At 40.6% G+C, this 19,558-nt stretch overlaps 1 protein-coding gene across 3 annotated transcripts in view; it reads left to right on the top strand.

Annotated features, from left to right (window-relative positions):
* Positions 1-19,558, top strand: part of PLCB1 (phospholipase C beta 1) — a 627,096-nt gene that overhangs the window by 537,206 nt on the left and 70,332 nt on the right. For all 3 annotated transcript variants that reach the window (XM_054022546.1, XM_054022548.1, XM_054022547.1), the window contains exon 31: positions 2,256-2,342. In XM_054022546.1, the coding sequence (XP_053878521.1) occupies positions 2,256-2,342 (87 nt within the window). The remainder of the gene's footprint in view (positions 1-2,255; positions 2,343-19,558) is intronic.

Raw genomic sequence — 19,558 nt, forward strand, 5'->3', positions numbered from 1 at the left:
CTATCGACACAGCTGAAATGGCTTCATTTTCAATGGTGACAGCCATCTCAATGAGGTATTCTTGTTAGTTACAAGCCTCCTGCATCCCAAGGGAACTTCAAAATACAGTCGAAAACTTGCCAGTTGAGGGCACTAAGCTCTTTTCTCGAAAGACTGATGTTCATGCTGTGCGTGTGAAGATTCCTGTGCGACTCTTTGCTCTCTCAATATCTGTACCCCAGTGATGAAGAGGAAATATTTTAGACCACAGGGACAATATGAACTTTAAGATCATTCTAGACAGAGATCTAAGCCTTCTAGATGTTGCCCATCAGCTTTGTCCACAGAAGGCCTTTCTCACCAGACCTCTGCTTCAAAACAGTCATTTTGGCATCACAGTCGAAGACAGCATACTGACAGTAAATCATCTCCAAAGTTTCGGCTGCCTATTTGGAAACTGCCTACCTTCCTGTTACAGTGCATGGACAGAAATCTCTTCTCGGCCAATTCACTTCCCACCCTACCTTCCCCATCCCTTTCCAGGGACCCATCTCACGAGGCTGTATTAATGCAAGACGTACAGTCTCTTGGATCTGGGCGCAATAGAGGAAGCTCTTTATCAGCACAGAGGGAAAGGCTTTTATTCCCACTATATCCTGATTCCAATAGAGGTACCACTAGGCATGTACTGCCTAGTGGCACTGCTGGCAAAAGTCTCTGACTTAAGTGCATTGGGTGTAGATACACCTACGGTGGAATGTATAAGTACATAAAACATCCTGAAGAACAATTGTTATTGTACAGGTGAGTAACCATTTTTTCTAAAGTTTTAAATGAAGGTTTTAAAATTTCAACTTTTTGTGCATCTGCCATACAGATTATTTGTATATTACTGTATATGAAATTAGAATTTTATGTCTTTTTTTGAACAATCAGTGACCGGGGGAATTAAATTATTTTTCTTATCTGAATCTAGATTTATTTTGATCTTTGTGCAGTTTTTATTCATGGAAACCATGTACGGCCTCTTGCCTTCAGGTATTGGAGAAACATTTTTGTAAATTGGTTTGCAGTCTCAAGAATGCAATGATGGCTTAAATAACTCTGAGAACCAAAAAACAATTAATTACAGCATATGCCTTATTCCTTATTAGGTTTGTAGAACTGCTGAAATGCATAAGTATTCAAAGGAGAGCTCTGCAAAATAAAATACTTTTGTTTCATGGAAATTCAAGAGAAAATGTTAGCTATTTTATGATTTTGACTGTTTTTATGTTGTATTGAGCCCCAAATTTTGCTTTGTGAAATGTGGATTAAAATGTTTTCAAATAAAAAATATGCAAAATAAACTCCCATGAATTTCTTTAGGTCTTCAGTGCAGAACTATTTTAATCCAACAGCTGGGTCATTTTTGCTCACAAAGGCCCCAGTACAGGAAACCACTTAAGAATATGCTTAACTTTAAGCATGTGTTTCATTTCCATGGAAGGCAAGTGCATGTTTAAGTACTTTGCTGAACCAGGGCCCAAGTTCTGGACTGTAGCCAAAAATTTGTGAACATGTTTCCTTATTCAAGGCCCCAGTCCTGCAAAGAGTTCCTTTTGGGTGCAGGAATTAGCCATACAAGGCTTCTTGTAGGATGGGGATCAAAGTTTGCAATAAAATATTATTTTTAGGAGCATTGCATTGTCACGGATATTTTGCAGTCTGACTCTGAATGCCTCCTGTGAAGTTTATATGCAGTGTTGTTGTAGCCATGTCGGGCCCAGGATATTAGAGAGACAAGCTTGTCTCTCTCACCAACAGAAGTTGATCCAATTATCTCACCCACCTTGTCTCTCCTGTGAAGTGTGCGGTGTAGGCACCCGTAGAAGCAGGGCCGGCGCTTCCATTTAGGTGACCTAGGTGGTTGCCTAGGACGCCAGGATTTGGGGGGGCGGCATTTCGGCGGCGGGGTGGGTCCTTCCGCGCTCCGGGTCTTCGGCGGCAATTCTGCGGTGGGTCCTTCACTTGCTCCAGGACCCGCCGCCGCAGAATTGCCGACGACGACCGGGAGCGCGGAAGGACCCCTGCCTAGGGCGCCAAAAACCCTGGCGCCGCTCCTGCGTAGAAGAACTATTGCCAACAACAGCAGTCATTGGTGCATATCAAAAAGAGGATTACACAGCTGTATTAAAAAGGTTTACAGTTGTCATTAGAGAATTGTAATATTTTTAATTGGAAAAAAGCAGATTTGTGTACTGGGTGAAACAGAACTTTTTGCTCTTTTCTTATAGCTAGAAGATGCTCAGAGTAAAAGACAGGAGAAACTTGTAGAAAAACACAAGGAGATTCGTCAGCAAATACTGGATGAAAAGCCCAAGGTAAAGAGTTTTGAACAGTGACATAATGCTTTTAAAAACTTTTTTCAGCAAATGTTCCTACTGTATGCACCAATCAATCTGATACTTGAGAAGTGTGATGTAGTTTGCACATAGTGAGAGTGTCATAGACAAGTTCCCCAATATTTGAGATTATGAAAAAAGTCAGATAGCAACCTGCTAGTGATTAACCACTTCAGATCCTGATCCCCTGTAGTTAGATCTGTTTTTGAGTCATTGTAAAAGACACCTGGTATAAAGGGTGCTTCTGACCAGCAGAGTGTGCCCTTTGCTGTAATGTTCTTTAGCAATACAAAAACAAAACACAGTTTGCATAAAAAAAAGAGATATCTTTTTAGCCTGCTTAGCTCAAAGCGTTCTTGGTAGTAATGACAGCCTGTAAAAATAGATGATGATCATAGATGTTTTTCCATTTGTGGAAAAACAATGAGATATGTCAAAACGCTGTTGTTGAACATGGCATATTTGCTGAATTTTCTACACTGGATTTTGTGCATTGAATCTTTTGTATTCTCTTTCATGTCAGCTAAGATTATGTAGTATTCTGAAATCTCTTTCTCTGTGTCTCTCGTTCATTTTGTTTTAGAGATTGTGGGCTGGATCCTGTTACTGCTGAAGCCAATGGGAATCCATTGACTCCAGTGGAGCATATTCAGGTCCCCAAAATGTTGTAAGATTTGTTTCAGGAAGTCATAATTATATCAACAGGCTATTGTACATGAATACGGTGTCATTCAACAGAGTGTTCTTCCTGGTCTAATTCTTCATGGACCATTCTGGTCATCTCTGCTTTCATGTTTCCTATATTAGATCCAGTATGTTACAGACTTCAATTTTAATTTCTGGTCTGTCTACAGACTAATGTTTCAATGCTTGTATTACAGTTAAACTGGCAGTAATAAGGAATTTTAATTTTGATGGTAGTTAATCAGTGTTGGCCTCCCATTTGTGTGAAATATCAAAAGAATAGATCAAGTAACTATCTTAACAGCTAATGGGTGATAAATGATAAACTTAGTACATTTCTAAAAATTACATATTTTTGTTCATGTAATTTTCTACTTTGATTTTAAAAATAAACTTTATAAAAACAATAATAATAACAGATAACAGTTAGTTATGCCATGGTATCTGGGATCAGAATATATATCTTCCTTAAACGTTCAAAATGCTTCCTTTTTGTGTTTGATCACCAGCTTCTCTTTAGGAATAGCGCTAACTTTTTTTTTACATTAATAGAATTTAAGTGCACAAATATAATGCGAAAATACAAATTCTTAATTAACTTCTTTCCTTCCTTTTTTAATCTCAAGGCTGCTACTGTACTTTTTAGTAAAGCGGTAGCAGATCTGAAATCTGGACTCACTCCCTACCACAAGTGTATGACTTGCATGCAGAGAGAAGGATCATGTGCAGGCCTGGCAGGGTTGGAATCCTCCCACACACATTCATATCCACAACCTCAGGGTAGGGCACGAGGCAACTCTGTCTTTATATGGGCTTCGGCTAGATCCTCTCTGTAGTCAGTGACCCATTGACAATGACTGTAACCTCCCCTTTCAAGGTCCTGCCTTGAGAGCCTGCATAGTGTTGTGCTCCGTAGTGCACCATGGAATCTGCATCCTACCCCTTACCGCATAATGGAAATGATTTCAGGACTGTGCATAGCTTTTACTTGGGCCAAAAGATTTAGTGCAAAACAACAATTCATTTTATAAACAGTTTATTTTTTGCTTTGTATTCAAAGCCAAGCTCCCTTATTAGTAGGGCATTAATATGTAGTAGATCAAAAGTTTCCCCAGTTGTAGATGTTTGAAAGGTGCAGACACAAATATGGACTCTGTAACCTTTCCAGATGTATTTCTCTGAGTACCCCGACATGCATTATTTGTGTATCCAAAGCTCCCATCAAAATTAATGGTAATGTAAGTCCATGGGAGTTTATGGGTACATAAGCAATGCAGGATCAGTCCCTAAACAGTCTAATATGTTTAGGGGATAGCATTAGTTTTGAGTGCTCCTGCCAATAATATCACTGGGGACACCCTTTCAGCCATGCATCATTTTACTTGGCTACTTAGCAGTGACTCACAAAACTTGTTGTATTATGACTTTACATGCAGTGCCCAGTCATAGACAAAAAGATTATTGCAGTCTTAGCCATTATGTTTGCAGCAGGGCTTGGTAGTTTGCTAAGTTTGTAATTTCCTGTATTGTAAATTCTCTAGAAAACTGGAGAGAACTTTGCCCTAAATAGCTGAGGTTTTATATCTTTTTTAAAAATGCAGAAATCCTGTAGAAAGGTATGCCACAGATAATGGCCTTTTGGGTTTTAATTTTTCTAGACCAAGGGACCTCATTCACCATTGATTTACACCTTTAAATACCCCACTGAAGTCGGTAGAATAATAAATCAGTGCAGATTTTTTTCCCCTAAACAAGTCCTAGACACAGGGCTACTTTTTACTTTTTCAGCTGCTTGGTTTATAGTTGAAAATAACTTGAAATTCCCATCTACTCTTGTTTGATTCCTGAACTGATGCTGTCAGCAGAAAGGGATGGGAGCGGTCCCTCTGAATACTATATTCCCCTTGAAGTCAGTGGGAGTTCTGCTTCAATGGAACCAGAATTTCACATTGTATCTGTATAATACCATACTCCCTCTGATCACAAATTCGTCTTTGGTCTTGCAGAGACTAGAAATTTAATAATCTCATGGATGTTTTTCTAATATATGTGTGTGTGAGGACATACCAAACACTTCCAACAAGCTAATGTGGGAGAGCCTCCAGGCAAAGGACAATGTTAATTCAAAGACTATGTTAATTCACTTGTTAATTCAAAGACTATGTGCTCATGTGTGGAACAGTAAATATCCTAGCCTTATCCTTCCTTGATTGCCCTCTACTTGAGTGTTATGTGATAGAACGCATGTCAGAGAGAGCTTGTTCAAAGGATTCTCCTACAAATGCATACACTGAAAGCCACGTAGCAATTGGAATCCATTAGGGTTTCTAATTGATGCCTTCCTCTTGAACATCAGATGTTGACCACTGAAAACAGGTAGATAACTTGACCAGGTGGATTAGTTATAACAATTGAGGGTGGTTCACCTTTGTCCTATGTGATAGTTGCCTCCACAGTCTTCTCCCTGACAGTACCATTTCCCATCAGTCCAATTATTTCTTTTTGCTCCTTTTTTCCCCTCTCTCCTTCACCTGCTCTCTTTTTTGCTTTCTATTGTTCACTTCCTATTCATCAACCCCTCTTCTCTTCTCCCCATTCTCATTCCTTGTCTTCTCTCCTTATTTCATTCATTTACATTAAGCCTTCTTCTGCCCCTCTCTTCTTCCCCTTCAGCTGCCTCTCTTGTAAATTCTTGAGGGCTACTGTAGGAACACAGCTCATTACACTTCAGTATGGAATTCAGTACATTCGGGGCAAAGAGTGATCTGGGACGCTTACTGCAGTGCATGTGTGGTACTGTGATATCGAAGTATAACTGAGGGACTTGAGGATGGCATGGTCATTTTATCTCGGTGTCTTTGCTTTGGATAATCTGTTCATCCATTTAAACCTAAATTAAGTGCATTTCCAGCCCCTCCTCTCACATTGCATTGTAATGGCAAAACTCCATCCGTGTGAGAGATGGGAAGGAATTAATTCTTTTGCATGAAAATTGATTGTTACAGTAAATGGACCCTGTCACTGGAGGCAATGAGGGTTTGTCATGGATGTTGACAGGTTCAGAATCAGGCCCATTCCAGTTTGCAACATTTAGCTCAATCCAGTAGAGCACATTATTATTAACACATTACACTTCTATAGTGCTTTCCATTCAAAGACCTCAAAGCACTTGACAAACGTTAACTCATTCGGTCCCACGTATATACGGTAGGTAAGTGTTGTTATTATTTACAAATGGAAAAACCCGAAGCACGGTGACAGTAAGTGACTTGCCCAAGGTCATATGGAAGGCAAGGCCTTGCCACAGACCTTCTGTATGACCTTGGGCAAGTCACTTACTGTAGCTAGAACTCCAGACTCCCAGTCTCAGACTGGAGCATTCTTTTTTCCTATTGCTTTTTCCTTTCAATTCATAGCACTTACCCCAAAAGCTAGTTGAATGATGCAAACAGTGGGCTCTATATCCCTTTTACTTAGGAGGTATGTGAATAGCCATAGATTATGTAGAAAAGGCCTGGGGAAGCCATATAGCAGAGAAATGCAGCTAAGCAGTATTTTCTCATGACATGCCATAGTTCATACATGAATGGGGGGGTGGAGTCTGAGAGCAGTCACTCTGCATGGCATGATTCCCTCTATAAGAGCTGGACATTTTCTATGCAAGATAAAGCTGCCGCAAACCACTTCAATATGGCCGATAAGCTCTACGACCAGCTGCCACTCTCACCACCATTGTAGGAGTCACATATGCCATGCTGCCGTGCCAGAGGAAATCCAATGGCAGCACAACAGGAGAGACTCCTGTCCTGTTAAAGCCTGACCCAGCTCCCGCTGAAGTTGACTGGAATCTTTCCATTAACTTCAGTGGCAACCTCAGTGCCTGGAGGAAAGAAGTCCCAGCACTGTAAGGAGGATGTAATCATCTCTGTTCATGGTCCCACAGCTTATGCTCAGTTTACATGAATCAGAGGAGAGAGAGATGACCTAGTGTGTCTTGCTAAATTGCTTTGCATGACTTTCACCTACGACATTTATGATTTTTTCCTCAAAAAACATCTTAAAAGCAAATGTACTTTTCATTTAAAATGGTGTATAAATGGAGGCTAGTATAAGAATCTGATGTATGCTAAATAATTTAAAAACACAAGCTTATTATCTCACAGTTTGTTATGCATTATTAATTGCGCCCAGTGTGTGTATACATTGCTATACCTAATCAATAATTTATACCAGGGCCGTGCCTGAAAAATTTATGGGGACTTAAAATGACACGTTTTCAAGGAGCAAAGTAATGAGCCACTCCAACTCTGAAATAATAATCCTCCTGTAACTCCAGCGTCATCATCCTGTTGAAACAATGCCTTGCAAAAACAATGGATGACTTCTTCCCCCCGCCAGGTGCAGTAGTTAAATTCAATTATTTGAAAGCACAATGAAGGGGGAAGGTTCCTGCAGTCACAGACATTCTTAAAATATCTTTTTTGTAGACGACAGCTTGGTTGTCTAATACCCGTTTTGTGGTTTTTGTTTCAAATCATTCATTTTACTTCTGCAAATACTGTAAGTGAATTAAATGGGGCTGTTCATAAAAGTTAGGTCAGCAGGATTCTCTCTCTAATTTTTGAGAATAGTCACTGTACAGTGAATATGATTCACAGAACTTTTGAAATTACTTTAGGTACGTCTTTATCCATTCTCAGAGCCCAGGATTGCGACTTTAAATCAATTCAGGGGAAAGAAAGCAATTCCCAGGGAGTTTTATGGCTCTTCCAATATGTTTTCAGGTCATTGCACTTTGCACAAAAACCCGTACCCCATTTTCTCCACTCAGTGCCCTGGTAAGAAGCCAATCCTCCTTTCAGGACCAGCTGGGCTAGACACACTTCTATCCAACTCCTGTCAGACCCGTTCAAGTTTCTACTGCACGGGATCACTCAAAAATGTTAGGGATAGAGCTCTGCAAAGTGATGATTTCAGTTTGCAGGGCTTCACAAAGACCTTGGATATTATAGACTCATATTGACATGGAGGAAGCGGCCTTCTTAAAGTGTTCCCCATCTTAATCCCCCCTTCCTGCACTCCCAGAGGTAAACAGTCTTTGCTGTGCAGTGGATAGTTTTAATCCCTCCAGATTTGAAAAAGACATTTCGCAACTTTTAAGAACCTGCAGCTTTTAAAGTACATGAATTATACCAATGCCTAGCAGTAAAACACAGAAGGAATAAAGAGGATTTAAAATAATGTACTGTTTTTTTCATTGTTCAACTTTTTTTCTAGGCTTGTAAATCTAAATCCGTCAGAGTCATACAAGTTAACGGTCTCTATGCCTTCTTAAGTAGGCAATAGCACAGAGGCATGCATGACATTTACTCAGTCTCAATGAACTGCAAACCTTTTAAAAGAATATTTTTACAAAAAGAAATTTCCCTGGGCTGAGATTTTCAAAGCCACCTCAGGGCTTGGTCCCGCAAGGTGCTAAGCACTCTGGTCTCAATCTGGCAATGTGCTTAAGCACATGCTTAACTGTAAGCACATGAATAGTCCCATTGATTTCATTAACTTAAAGCAAAGTATGGGCTTAGCTGCTCTCAGGTGCTCACAGGATCAAGCCCTAAGAAATGGGCATCCAAATCCTCTAGGCAGCTTTGAATATCTCAGCTCTGATGTTTGTGTGTAGTTTTGTGTTACATTTGGGTGAAATTCGTAGGCTTTCCTACGTGTTGTGGTCATTGAATAGGCTGGTCTGGATCTCACACTGGTTTTGCTCAAGTAAAACTCAGTGGAATGACTCCAAATCGTCACCAGTGTGGGATCAGAATCCTGCCCATAGTCTTCAGCCTCAGTCACAAATAAGCAGAGAGGCCTTCACAAGTGAAAAGAGTGAAAACTGGAGCTTTCTTATATGCTTTTTATTCATATAGATCCCCTCTTTTAATAACTTTATGTTTCCAGCACAATATACATTACAGTTCTAAAGATGGATAACAGGTCACAAATGATACATGTAACAATCTGAAGTGATATTCAGTATGTTAATTAAATCTCTTTTTGTGATGATACTGTGCACACATGTGTCACTTGGGAATTCTAGCTTTCAAATCAAATAGCCCAAATGCCTACAACAAATTTCCAATGGAAATTTGCAAAAAGCTTCTACTTTTATTTTAATGACTTGCAACTTCATTTATTTTTAATAAGGATGTCACAGACCCCTTGTAGCAAGAAAATATAAGTAATTATTTTAATGCAAACTAGAGAAGGGATATGTTAAGAAAACTGTTTTTCTTCCACAGAGGACATTTTTCCAGACATGTATTTAGTGTTAGTGTTCCTTGTAGTAGGTGCCAGAGGAAATCTAATTTTTTGAGAGCTGTAAGGAATTGAGATTGAGAGGACTGAAAGGCCAAAGTTTGTTTTCATTTTTCACCAATGTAAATCTTATTTCAGCTGACTCACTCTTGAATGCACTGGTGAGTTTGAGAGCAGCATGTGGTCCAGAGTATATTTCAAGTAGTTGAAAAGTTTGATTTGTGAAGGTCATTGTTTTGTAAGGGTCTAGGCAAGTTAGACAGTGTCCACCTCAACTGGCTACCTAACATATTTCTGAGCCCCTTCCGGGGTTTTGAAGTCTTTCTTAAGCATTCTCACTTCTCCTATTCCAAATTTTAAAAAATAACATTCTGAATCAAAACCCAAAGATGTCTCTGTTATAATGTGTAAATTGCGGTTTCTGAGTGAGAGGTGAATGTTCATCAGTTGCGTTAGGCAGCAGTCCGCTGCTGGAAACATTGGAACAGATATGATGTTGTGTCCAACAGGAGGCCAAGCACAGATGCTGCAGCTTGGGAGGAGTTGAGGGCAAAGGTAACTAAGCCATCTTTGTACCATCTGAATTACAACTCGGGGTGACACAGCCCGTGGTTTCAACTAGAGCAGTGCTGAATTACAACACCATGGAGACTCCCTCTTCTGGTCCTCCTGCACACATCCAGCCCCGCCCCCTACACTGGGGGTTTCCACTGAGACAGCATAGAGCTTCATATTCAGCCCTCCTAGCTCCTGCAGTAGGGTAGTTCTCGCCAGACAATGCAGTGCCTTACTGCCCCTGTATGCCACTAGAGTAGCATATAGGGGTTGGGTTGGAGGCCAGAATCCGCTCCATTGGTTGTAAGGGATAAAGCAGCGAGCATTCTGCTATTTAGCATTATGCAGTTACTTACAAAAAGATCTCCTCTGATGATAGCTGATTCTTCCTAATGGCCAGTCCTTTGAAATGACCAACATTCATCTTTACGTAAGTTCTCAGGTATCTTTTCTCACAGTGGTGGGCCTAGCAAATGCCAGCAATAAAAACGTGATAATAAAAGATTTGTTAAAAGGTATATAAAGTAATTATTGATTTTGATGCTAGTGCATGTTTAACTGTTCCCAAGACTATTGTCTCCCTGACATAGAAAGGAAAAGATGATGAAACTCACCTTGCCCTTCACTCAAGAGAAAACCAGACTGGGAAGGAGACATGAAGGTGGACATATAGCTTCTTCCTGCCAAAGCCCATCCCAAGAATAGATAACATCCTAGAGAGAGAGGCTGGTGATGGTGCCCAAACACAAAACTGTTTCTGTGGGCAATACGATTAGGGGCTGTAGATTGCTAAGGTGATCCCAGGTCAAGAAACATTGCCTATTTAATACCCAACTGATGTAAGCAGGATAATGCTATAAAGATATCTCACACTTACACTGAGGAATCTCAAAGCTTTTTAGAAGCTATGTACATATAGTAATCATTTCATCATTGAAATTCAGGAGCATACACTTGGCTGTACAAAAAAGTTCTGTGGAATTTTCCGTGTTTATCCAAAGCAGCCAGGATCTCTATTCTGTGTAATACATTGCATGGAAGTTAATGCATCTACCTCTGGAGAAAGATGAACTGAAAATGATAAAAATGAGTTGATGTGTGTAGCAGGGTGGCTTGTCCAACAAGGGCTGGAGGCTTAGGGGCCAGCCAATCCTGATCACGGCTATGGATCAGGCGATCCCCCTATAAAGAGCAGCAAGAGGCCGTCATGAAGTAGGGGTGCTCAGACTCGGCAGAGAGTCCTGGGTGTTGAGGCTGAGACTCTAGGCAGGTAGGGCCTGGGAGTGGCCTGTCAAACCAGGAAAGGGCCCAGGCAGAAAGGCCTTGGAGTAGGAAGAGAAATTTTTCTTTGTGTGGACTTTAGTTGGACTTTAATTTGGGACTTGGCATTTTATTTGGAGTTTATTTTTATATGAATAAACGCAGGCCCCAAGAAGGGTGTATTATTGTCCACAGAAAGTCTGTGTGAAGTTTATTTGGGGAAACTGAGGTGAAGGGCTGCCCTGAGGATATGGAAACTCGATGACAACATGATTATGAGTTTGCAGAGATTCATGACAGAATGTTTACAAAAGCTTCCAATTACTGAATTAGACCTCATTGATGTTTAAACCCCAGAAGGAAAGCCTCATGAGAGAAGAACAAGTGCAGTTCTCCAAAGGGGATTACTTTTGCATACCAAAGCTAAATAATTGAAAGGGCCCTAACAGGAAATGTTTGAATAGTTTTTAATATTCACTGTTAACTTTCCATTCTTTATGACATCCCTCTTTGAAACTTGAAATCATTTTCCTCACTAATCTTGCCTTTTGTTTCAAAACCCTTGACTTTTCCCATCCTCCCTGTGGAGCTCAGGAACCGAGTGTTTATTAACATAGTGTTTATTACCCCTAAAATAAGTACCATATATTGTAAGCGCTTTGTAATCTCAAACCATGGTGCAGCTCCAAGAATGAGCTCCACAAAGACGGACCCCTGCAACCATACAGAACTCTTTGCTATATCCATCCCTGTGCATCAGAATTACCATATCTGTATTATTTAACTGCTGCTGTGAGGTAAACTCAAGGACTGAAGCACAATACTTCATGGCTGGTTAGGAATTACAAAACTAATGGCCATAGTTTTTAATAAATATTAATATTTATTACGGTAACCTTGTCTAAAAGATCAAAACAGAGGTGAAATAGGAAAAATACATAGACTAATACTGCATAATCAACTAATAGAGAAATCAATGCAAATCTTGCAGAGACTTAAGCACACGTATAATTTATGCATGTAAGTAGTTCCTTTAGGCATATGCTTATGTCTGCAGGATCAGGCCCCAAAAGAGGAGGAAGGAATTGGAATGATTGGATTTTGTAAATCTGGCAGTTCTCTAAAATCAAGATCTAAGGTAGTCTATATAAGTACTACCGTGGCAATATATATTGTAGCTTTAAGTTGATATATATATAAGGAAACACTCCAATAAGCTAAAAATCATAGTAAATGAAGACTCCCCAAACTAAGGCTAACTAAAGATATCAAGAATATTGTGACATTTCCATAGCTATAAGTCCATTAAAACTTGCACATAGAATGGAGACAAAAATCCGAAACCTCAGAATTTCTCATGGAGCTGGAAGTCTGCAATATTTTGTTATGGAAACACCTGCAGCAAGAACAATTTAGTGTTTCCAAAATGAAATAAGGTCCCCATGTTCCAAGCTCCCCACAGCTGGGAGCTCTGGCTCACCAAGGAGCTGGGGCACTTGGGAAGCAAGGCTCAGTCAGGGCTTCCAGGTTCCTGGCTTCCCAGGAAGCCCTGGTAGCTTGGCACCTGACCTGCTAGGGAGCTGAGGTTCCCAGGGTTTTCTGACTGCTTAGCAGCCTGCCAGGAGTCTGGAAGCCCTGAGTTCCTCAGCTCCACAGGAGCCTCCAGGTAAGTTGCCATGGTGCCTGGCATCTGGGAGCCCCAGAAATCATGGTGCCTGCTAGGAGCTGGGAAGGTAAGCAGATGAGCCAGCAGGAAACTTCCTGGCTCCTGCAAAAGAAATATCAGAATCAACACATTCCTGTGGAAGGTTTCGCTTTTGATAAACTGGCATTTTCCAACAGAAATATTTTTCGTCAGAAAATTTCCAACTGGCTCTACTGAGCACCCACACCTGTCACCAATGTCTTGGCAGCTGGGCTTTGACCATATAAAGTACTTTATAATGCTGAGTAGTCTGAAAAATCAGGTCCTAGTTGTCTGAAATTGGGCACCTAAGATTAGTGGAAACATTTGACCCTAATCTCTCGCCCTCATCCCCTCGGCCTCATCCCCTCAGCTCATAGAGGTATTGTGGAAGTAAATTAGTATACGCAGAAGCACTCCGATACTATAGTGATGAGCTCCATAGAAAACCCCATGAAGAAATAAATAATTCTGTCATCAGAGCAGGGTTTGAATAGTGTGCAGTAAAAAAAGGCCTGGGTCACACACTGAACAATGAGGAGAAAAAAATGTTGAAGATGCTCATTAAGTAAGTACAGTGCGTTCTGTGCATTGAATGAGGCAGGGGCCTGTGGAAATAGTAAAATGTGATAATGTAGTTAAAGACAGTATCATAATGCATACGTGTCCACATTAAGGTGGCACAGGCAACATTCTGCCATTTCCAATGATTGAGCACTTGACTTTGCAACTTTAATAATGTTATTTTAATGAAATTGTGTGTGTGTAATATATATATGTGTAAAATATATATAAAATACACACACAATTACATCTATACCTATCTATATTTGTATAGAGGATATAGATATAGATAAATGCACACACTGGGTATCTAACCTTTAGATTCTTATGCAGCTCCCACCAATGTCATATATAAACATTTTACAAAATTAGGAAATGTACACCTAATTATGTATTTTTCTCTTTCCACGCCAGTCTGCAGAGACTAGGGTTTTGCTGTTGTTGTTGTTGTTTGTTAGAGATAGTCAAAATCATTTGGCAAGGTAGGGTTTAATGGCTGCTAGAATTGAGTTTTCTCTCTTTCATTCACAGCCAGGGTATAGGCTCATGATTTTCATCACTTATAGTCAAGTTTTCTTCCCGTCTGCTTCTTCCATCAGAGGCTGACAGAGAATGATGGGGATCTGTGGGAATGATGGGGAGGAAAGTTGACATTTCAGTGATGATTGATGTGGTCTTAGTGATTCCCTACACTTTCGATTCCACAGCCTTTTGGTGGGCGGGGGGAGGAAAGTTAACTTCAGAGAAGTTTTGGAATGTGACTGGGCACATAAGGCTCTGGGATGGACCACTGGATGATTTCTTGCCTATAGACATGGAGGTTTCTGATCTTCACCTGGAGAAGATGGTGTCAGTTAGGAGAGGCAGGCCTAATTCAGACACGGGTAGATATGGACTCTGCACCAAGGATGGGAAAGATGAAGAGCTAAATTGCTGCAGAGTTAAAATTTCCAAGCTAGTGAGGGGTCCAAAGAACGTCTCTTGGAAGATTCCTGTGAAACAGATTCAACCTGAAAGTGTTCCAATGCTTAAATAAAAGGGTGGGTGGATAGCCTCTGGGTTTTGATCTTCACCTCAAACTCCTTGGATAGTTGGCATAAGTACCTCTCCTTTTTACCACCTGATTTAATCCACCCATTCTGGAGGCCTCAAGCGGTGACTACTAGCTTTCTGACCAGGTAAAAATGGAAGGGAGGATTCCTGTTTGTAACAGGTATATGCTGGTGCTGACAGGCAGACCATCTTCATCTTTCCTTGACTTTCCTCTGTTTCAACCTTTTGCCTCTCCATCAGTTATACTGTTTTTCCTTTGTTCTTCTCTTTCTTTCACCCTTTCTCCTTTGTTTTCTCCTGTTGTCTATCCTTACATTATGTTTTTCTTCTCTGCTCTGATTCCTCAATTTTATCCCTTTTTTACCAGTCCTTGTTTCCCTAGTTAAAATATTCATAGTTGTAAGGCCAGAAGGGACCATTGTGATCATCTAGTCTGATCTCCTGTATAGCACAGGCCATAGAAATTGCCAAAAAATAATTTCTAGAGCAGAACTTTCAGAAGAATATTCAATCTTGCTTTAAAAGTTTTCAGTGATGGAGACTCCACCATGACCTTTGGTAAATTGTTCCAATGGTTAATTCCTCTCACCGTTAAAAATTTACACCTTATTTCCCATCTGAATTTGTCTAGCTTCAGCTTCTAGCCACTGGATCATGTTATACCTTTCTCTGCTACAATGAAGAGCCAACTATTTGTACCTTATGTAGGTACTTATAGACTGTAATCAAGTCACACATAGCCTTCTCTTTGTTAAGCTAAATAGATAGACTCAAGGAGCTCAACAAACTGTACGGCATGTTTTCTAACCATTAAATCATTCTCATTTAATCTCTTCTCTGAACCCTTTCCAATTTATCAACATCCTCCTTGAATTGTGGGTACAGGACATGGTATTCCAGTAGTGGGTCACATCAGTGCTAAATATAGGGATAAAATAATCTTTCTACTCCTACTTGTGACTCCCCTGTTTATGCATCCCAGGAGCACATTCATTCTTTTAGGGAGCTCATGTTCATCTGATTATCCACCACGACCCCCAAATCTTTTTCAGAGTCATTGCTTCCCAGGATAGAGTCTCCCATCCATTAAGTATGGCCTACATTCTTTGTTCTTTGTATATTTACATTTAGCCATATTAAAATGCATATTGTTTGATTGTGCCCAGTCTACCAAGAGATGTAGATCACCCTGAATCAGTGACCTGTCCTCTTCATAATTTACCACTCCCCCAATTTTTGTGTCATCCACAAACTTTATCAATGATGATTTTGTGTTTCCTTCAAGGTCATTGATAAAGATGTTATATAGCATAAGGCCAATCCCTATTAGAAATAGACCCACTCGATGACAATTCCCCTTTTAGTTGTATTTTAAAACCTATGAATTAGGCAATTTTTAATCCACGTAATGTGTAATTTTATATCTCGTTTTTTAATCAAAATGTCATGCCTTACAGAAGTCTAAGTATATTATGTTAACACGATTGCCTTCATCAACCAAACTTGTAATCTCATAAAAAAAATTAAAGTTAGTTTGACAGGATCTTTTTTCTATAAACCCATGTTGATTTGTGTTAACTACATTACCCTCCTTTAAGTTCTTTATTAATTGAGTTCCATATCGGACACTCCATTACCTTGCCTGGCATTGATGTCATTCTGACAGCGCGATAATTAACTCTGTCATCCTGTTTACCCTTTTTTAAAAATTGGAACAACATTAGCTTTCTTCCAGTCTTCTGTAACTTCCACAGTGCTCCAAGACTTATTGAAAATAAATCTTATTGAAACTAATGGTCCAACGAACTCCTCGGCCAGCTCTTTTAAAACTGTATGAAGCAAGTTATCTGGAGCTGCTGATTTTAAAACGTCTGTCTTTAGTTGCTGCTGTTTAACATCCTCCGGAGATACTAGTGGAATGGTAACACTCTTACCAGGAGACTGCAGCATCTGTTTTTTGTCCAAATACAGAACCAAAATGTTAATTGAAAATGTCTGCCTTTACAGCATTATAATTCTACTGTTTTCATTTAGTAATAGACTAATACCATTGTGAGGATTCTTTTTGTTCCTAATATATTTTAAAACTCCTCGCTGTCCTTAATTCTGGTGGCCATAAATTTCTCCTTGGTGTCCCTTGGCTTCCCTTATTAATTTTCTACAATTCTTAACTTCTGAGTTATATTCATTACTATCAACTTTCCCTTTTCCCATTTGTTATATATTATTTTCACTTTTATTTTTTTCAGCTGCCTTCACTTCTCCTCTAAACCAGGTTGTTTTTTTAATCAGCACAGCCATCTTCCTTGATTGTGGAATTGTGGCTTTTGAGGCATCTAGTAAGGTGTTCTTAAATGATTCCCAATTATCAATCACAATTTCATATTAAATTCTTCCTCCCATCTGATTTGGCTCATCTTTGTAAAAATGGCCCCCTTAAAGCACCAACTATATATATGACTGATCTACTTTATTCTGTTTGCAAATTATAAATGTGATCGAGTCATGACCATTTGTACCTAAGCTACCATTAACTTTTAGTTCTGTGATCAGTTCCTCTTTATCTGTTAGGACAAGGTCAAATGTAGAATTCCTTCATGTTGGCTGCAACCCTTTTTGAGTTAGGAAATTGTCATCTATTATAATTAGAAACTCCAAAGATGTTTTAGTACTGACATCATGAGGCCTCCCGCATGTCACTCAAATTGAAGTCCCCCATGATCACACATTTCCCCCCCCCCCCATACATTATAGATAGGTGTGTAAGGAGACAGTCATCTTGTTCCCTAGACAGTCATCTTGTTTCCAGTCCCAGGCCCTGCCCCCACCCCTCCCCCAATGCCCAACCCCACCTTTTCCCACCCCCACTCCACCCCTGCCCCTTCTCTTCCTCGCCTCTTTCCACCCCTTGTCCCGAGCGCACCCTGTCCCTGCTCCTCCCCCTCCTTCCGGGTGCCTCCTGCACGCCGCTGAGCAGCTGTTCCCCGGCATGAAGAGGCACTGGGAGGGAGGGAGGAGGAGTTGATCAGCAGGGTTGCCAGCCCCTCTCAAGTACCCTCACGGACCCCCAGGGGTCTGCAGACCCCAGTTTGAGAAAAACTACGTTAGGCCATTGATCCGTAAGCATTTGAGATCATTTTCTTCCTAGTTATCTGTGACTTGGAAACAGGTATGTAAACAATTTATACAAACCCAGCAGGATAGCACTTTCCAGCAGGCTGAATGCCCAGTCTTTCCAGCCTCATTTCAATGGGACTACACACAGAGAAAGTGACTAGTCATGATTGAGAGCAGCAGAATCTGGAGCTTAAAGATGCAGAGGGGCCCTGATCACAGTCAAACGAATTGAGAAGGCCACCAGATGATGGATATGTACATGAAACTGGCAGTTCTTGCCTAAATCGTTAACGTGTAGCCCTTCAGTGAAATTTAACCAAATAGATCCTTTCAAAGAGATTGCAACCAAAATCCAAAGGGAGGAGATGCATAAAGAACTGCCAAGTGAAAAGATGACAATGGGAGTACAACATGTTCCTGAGTCTCTTATCAAATAAAGTTAATTCTGACTAGAGCCCTACCATGAAAAACTTGTCAGTCAAAAAGAAGAAACCGAATCCCCAGAATTACCAGCTCTAACGAAGCGAGAAATATTTAACATTATGGCAACAGTTAATTGTTGGAAGGGAAAGCAGGACTGAAATGGGGGTTAAACCAAAGAGGGGAAACCACAGAGTTGAACCTTGAACATAGGACGCAGGTTAGAACTGCAAATCAGCAGAGACTTTGGACAGCAAAGGAGAAATGGATTGAGCCTCATTTCAATGGGACTACACACAGAGAAAGTGACTAGTCGTGATTGAGAGCAGCAGAATCTGGAGCTTAAAGATGCAGAGGGGACCTGATCACAGTCAAACGAATTGAGAAGGCCACCAGATGATGGATACGTATATGAAACTGGCAGTTCTTGCCTAAATCGTTAATGTGTAGCCCTTTAGTGAAATTTAACCAAATAGATCCTTTCAAAGAGATTGCAACCAAAATCCAAAGGGAGGAGATGCATAAAGAACTGCCAAGTGAAAAGATGACAATGGGAGTACAACATGTTCCTGAGTCTCTTTTCTTATCAAATCAAGGAAACGATCAGTCAATTCTGTCTAGAGCCCTACCATGAAAAACTTGTCAGTCAAAAAGAAGAAACCGAATCCCCAGAATTACCAGCTCTAACGAGGTGAGAAATATTTAACATTATGGCAACAGTTAATTGTTGGAAGGGAAAACAGGACTGAAATGGGGGTTAAACCAAAGAGGGGAAACCACAGAGTTGAACCTTGAACATAGGACGCAGGTTAGAACTGCAAATCAGCAGAGACTTTAGACAGCAAAGGAGAAATGGATTGAGTGTTATAAAAATTACACAAGATTGACCCTATGGGGGAAGCATACCTGCTATTGCTTTGTTCATCCCTGCTCTTTTACTACCCTAGATTTCAATTTATGTCAGCTATCCAACACAGAAAAAACACACCGTAATTGCTCCTATCGTACAGCCAGTCTCGCCACAGGCGCTGACTTTCATTTTTCTGGGCGGGTGCTCCACCCCTGCTCTGCGCCGAGACCCCACCCCCACTCCATCCCTTCCCCCGAGGCCCCACCCTCGCTCCACCTCTTCCCATCCCCGCTCTGCCCCCTCCCCCAAACACCTCCTGCCAGCTGCCGAACAGCTGAGCGGCAGGGCTACTGAAGAGCTGTGGCTGGTGGGTGTTTATTTTTCTGTGGGTGCTCAAGGCCTGGAGCAGCCACGGAGTCAGCACCTCTGAGTCTTGCTTGCTCTGTTCTGCAGACTGTGAGCCTTGAGCAACTTGGGCTTTACCCTGGCTACAGTTTTAATTTGAGTTTATGCAATTTGGTGAACATACTCTGCTAATGCATTATTATTATTATTGCTTAGATTTTGATTGGTGATGTTTTGCTGTTATAGTCAAAGTTACAAGATGAGGAAATGGACAATTAGAGTCTGGCTTTGAGATTTGATGGTGGCTTAGCCGTGAACTGCCGAGTCCTTGTGATAATTGCTGTCTTTTGTTCA

Source organism: Malaclemys terrapin, chromosome 3 (genome assembly GCF_027887155.1).
Source record: "Malaclemys terrapin pileata isolate rMalTer1 chromosome 3, rMalTer1.hap1, whole genome shotgun sequence".
NCBI classification, from domain to species: domain Eukaryota; kingdom Metazoa; phylum Chordata; order Testudines; family Emydidae; genus Malaclemys; species Malaclemys terrapin.